At 52.5% G+C, this 3958-nt stretch overlaps 1 protein-coding gene across 1 annotated transcript; it reads right to left on the reverse strand.

The window, feature by feature from the left end:
• Nucleotides 1-2743: 2743 nt before the first annotated feature.
• On the reverse strand, nucleotides 2744-3814 carry P2RY6 (pyrimidinergic receptor P2Y6). The gene has a single exon (XM_010163349.2). It carries the CDS (start codon nucleotides 3808-3810, stop codon nucleotides 2818-2820), a length of 993 nt encoding a protein of 330 aa, XP_010161651.1. The 5' UTR covers nucleotides 3811-3814; the 3' UTR covers nucleotides 2744-2817.
• Nucleotides 3815-3958: the final 144 nt, after the last annotated feature.

Consider the following 3958-nt stretch of genomic DNA (forward strand, 5'->3'; position numbering starts at 1 on the left):
CCTTCTTGGAATTAAAGGCTCAAAAAATCAGGATAAATAAGCAAAAATTTAAGTGGCAACAAGAGATCCATCCCTTTCCTGTGGCTTTCTCCAGCCCCTGCTCTTCAATCCCTTGGAGGTTGCAGAACACCTTGTTCCCAACTTGCCAAGCAACACACCACCCCACCAACAGACTTTCTTGTGAATTTTTAGCATCTCTTGTCAGCGTTTGCTATTTGCAGCTCATAACCCCCTTTCCCCCCCAAGACAACAGATTTATCACTAGGGATGTGAAAAATAAAGGTTGATGGGTGAGCTGGGGCCTTGGCCACATCAATGACATTGTTGTCGTTGTCTCAGGGGCACAAAAAAACCTGGTGGTGATTAAAAAAAACCCAACAGCCTCCATAAATGCATTTTTCAGGGTTTAAAAAGTGCCTCCAGCCATGCTGTGAGATGCACCACCCCAGCAGGTATTCCTTCTCTGGTTCTCCTTCCCCTACCTCACCCTCCTCCCCTGGTTCCCTCAGGGCTGGGTGTCTCCTGGCCATAAGGATGATGTCCCCGTGGTCACCTGGTGTTCAGGATGAGATTTAGGAAAGAGCTACGCATTGTTTCATCACCTCTTTGTGCTGTAGCAGCTGCTGGTGTTGAGCATCTCATGACTGAAGATGTTTTGAAGCACCCACACCATCTCTAAAGTGCCCTGATGTGCCCATCACCCTGGCTTCTAGGCCTGGTGGTACCAAGGGAACTGTTGACAAGACCCCAAGGCTGAGCAGGACATGGTCAGACCCAAAAATTAGTGAGCTCCATGTCCCCCTTATCCTTAAAAACACCCCAAATTTGTGACTCCACCATCAGAGACCTCATCAGGGTGTCCTGGAGCTGATGGATGTCACCACTCAAGTCCATGCTGACCCTGCAGCCAGCTTTTTGGAATTTGCTTATTTTTTTTCCCCTCAAAGCTGTATTGTGGTTAAATTTAGGCCAGTCACCTGGTCCCGTGGGTGCTGTCCAGGCAGGGGGTGGTGGGACAGAGCCAAGCTCCTCCATACCTCCCTGGAGCTGAGTGGACACTCACAGCCCCAGCTGAATTTCTCCAAATCTGAATATTTTGCGCCCTCTCCTGGGTTCGGATGGCGTGGCCTGCTGTGTCCTACCCTGTCACCCTTCCTTTTGTCTAGGAAGAGTTGGGGACATCAGGTTGGGATTGTCCCAACAGCCACCACTCTCACAGCCCCAGGTATTTTGCCTGTCCATTGTGAGACCCCAAAAATACATCAGAGGAGATTTTGGCTCAGATAAGCTCCGTGAAAAAGTCCAGAGCTGGATCTGTCTCCTCCATCACTTTCTGTGGCCCAACCCACAGTCATTGTCACCACGCATGGTCCTCCCCACCAGAACGTGGCCATCACTCCTGCAAAACCAGATGGTTTGAGCTAAAACCATCACAGCATCCCTCTCCATTCCAGCCCACCATGATCCTGAGATCTTTGAGCATCATCCAAAAGCTGACAACCACTCTGGGCACACTCCTCATCTTGCAAACCACACTGGGACCACCAACCCTGGATGTTGGTGAGGTCCTTAGGTGGCCACAAACCTGAGGAAGATGCCACGTGCTTGTGGGAACCAAGTCAGGATGAAGTCCCACGCTTGATTGAGTGCAGGACACATGCTTATCTCCAGAAATTGGAAGTAAATTGCTTAAATCAACATAAATATTAATATTATATGGAGAAGACCTGTGAGAAACGGAGCTCAACACAGATGTGTCCATCTGAGATAGGACGGGAGGTTTATTCTATACATCCTATATGTTAAAGAAGACTCGCCGAGCGATTAGTGGTACATCCACCCCACGCCGTGCAAGCAAATCCCTCCTCGGTAGGAGGAACATGAGGAGCAAAGCTCAAGCCCCAACCCAGCGTGGAGGTGGTGGAGAAGCCAAGTCAATGGTGGGACATGTGGTGACATGGCTGAGGACACCGAGTAGCTTGGTGGTCTAGGCTTCTGGACTCTTGGCATTGTGTCCAGCTCTTGATTTTGGTGGATCCTGGGCAGGAGGTGACAGCAGGAAGCTGAGGATGCTGGGATTGGAGAGATTTGGGGTGGTGGGCTATGCAGGGAGCTGGATTTGGATGATACTGAAGGTCCCCAGGCAGGTGACAACACCACTGGCTTGTGTCTAACCCAGCCCATGGTCACCACTTGGGTGATGTTGCCCTTGTGCCTCCTTCCCAGCTTCCAGTCTGGATAGGGATGCTCTCCCACCATTTTGCAGTGGTTCTACTGGTCTGGCCCCACTCTGGGGACTGAAGGATGGGGATGTCCCTATATTACCCCCCAAAATGTCTGTGACACTGGTCTTGAGCTGGAGGAACACATGGACCCCATGTACCCCCAACAGGTATGAGCTGAGCAAACCCTCCCCAGCCTTCACATGGCCCCATCAGCGAAGCTTTGAACAAGAAGAGGGAGAAGTCACTGCTCTCCCCGAGCCAGGGATCGTGTCCTCCACAGTCCCACTGTGTTCTCCATGGTCCCACCAGTGGGTTTTATTGCACCAGTGGCTTGGCCACCAAGGAAACATGTCACTAAGCTGCTCAAAACGAGCAACCGAGCCACAGAGAGGACATCAAATCTGTGCTGTGATGGGGTTAATACTGTGCAGCTGCAGGCTGGAGATGAGATGAAAGTGCTGAAAGCTTGGGAGATGCCATCCTCCTGTCCTCCAGCATATCTCCAGCTGAAGCCATCTCTGCTCTGTGGAGCTTAAAGCTAAAATTGCTCCATGTCCAGTCTTGGTGACACCGAGGTAGCCCTCGTCTTCACCTAGGAGCCGTAGGTAACGCAATGATCGTGCCGCCACTTGGAGCTCATCTTGTCCAGAAGGTAACGGGTGCTCTCCCGAAACTTGCGTTGGGTGAAGTAGAAGAGGATGGGGTCCAGGACGCTGTTCATGCTGGCAAAGGGACGCGTGCACTTATAGGCGATGGCAAACGCCTGCAGAGTCGGGCAGGGCAGGTCAGGTGAGGACCGAACGATCAGGTAGATGGTCTTGGTGAGGTGGAAGGGGAAGAAGCTGATGGAGAAGACAATGACCACGATGATGATCATACGCACGGCTTTATCTTTCCTCTTGTGTACCACCAAACCTATCAGCTCATCCTTCTGGCACAGGATCCGGGCCATGCGGCAGTAGCAGGCGAGGATGGCCACGAAGGGCAGCAGGAAGCCGGTGACAGTGAGGGTGATGCCATAGGGGAAGTAGGCTGAGGAACGATCTGGTGGACTCAGGTCGTAGCAGACGGTGCGGTTCCTTTGGATGCCGGTGGAAGCGAAGACAAAGGTGGGCAGGCACTGGGCGATGACGATGAACCACACTGCAGCACACACCAGCCACGTCAGCTTCTTCCCCTTCTTCTTGTGCCACGAGGCCAAGGGGTGACAGATACCCAGGTACCTCTGGATGCTGATGCAGGTGAGGAAGAGGATGCTGCTGTGGAGGTTGGTGTAGAACTGGAAGCGGACAAATTTGCAGGTGAAGTCTCCAAAAGGCCAATAATCCTTCTGGGTGTAGTTGTAAATGAGAAGTGGGAGGGAGCAGACATAGAGCAGGTCAGCTGTGGCCAGGTTGAACATGTAGATCATGGAGCGACTGAGAGCCTTACGGGCCACCCAGATCTGCCCAATGACCACGGCGTTCAAGGGCAACCCCACCATGAACACCACCGAGTAAACCAGGGGCAGCAGGACCTGCTTGAACTCCTCATGGAAGGTGCATGAGTTCCTTCCAGCCCCCAGGGGGACCGTCAGGTTGGCCATGGTGATGGTCTCCTCCATTGATGTCCTCTCTGCTGATGTGTCCCCTCAGCAGCACCTGTGAATGACAAAGGGGATGGTTGGTGACTTGGCCATGTGGTGTCACTTCCACCCTAGCAAGATGAACCTGGACCAATGTGTGCAACACCAT

This window comes from Antrostomus carolinensis, unplaced genomic scaffold (genome assembly GCF_000700745.2).
Source record: "Antrostomus carolinensis isolate BGI_N321 unplaced genomic scaffold, ASM70074v2 scaffold50822, whole genome shotgun sequence".
NCBI classification, from domain to species: Eukaryota; Metazoa; Chordata; class Aves; order Caprimulgiformes; family Caprimulgidae; genus Antrostomus; species Antrostomus carolinensis.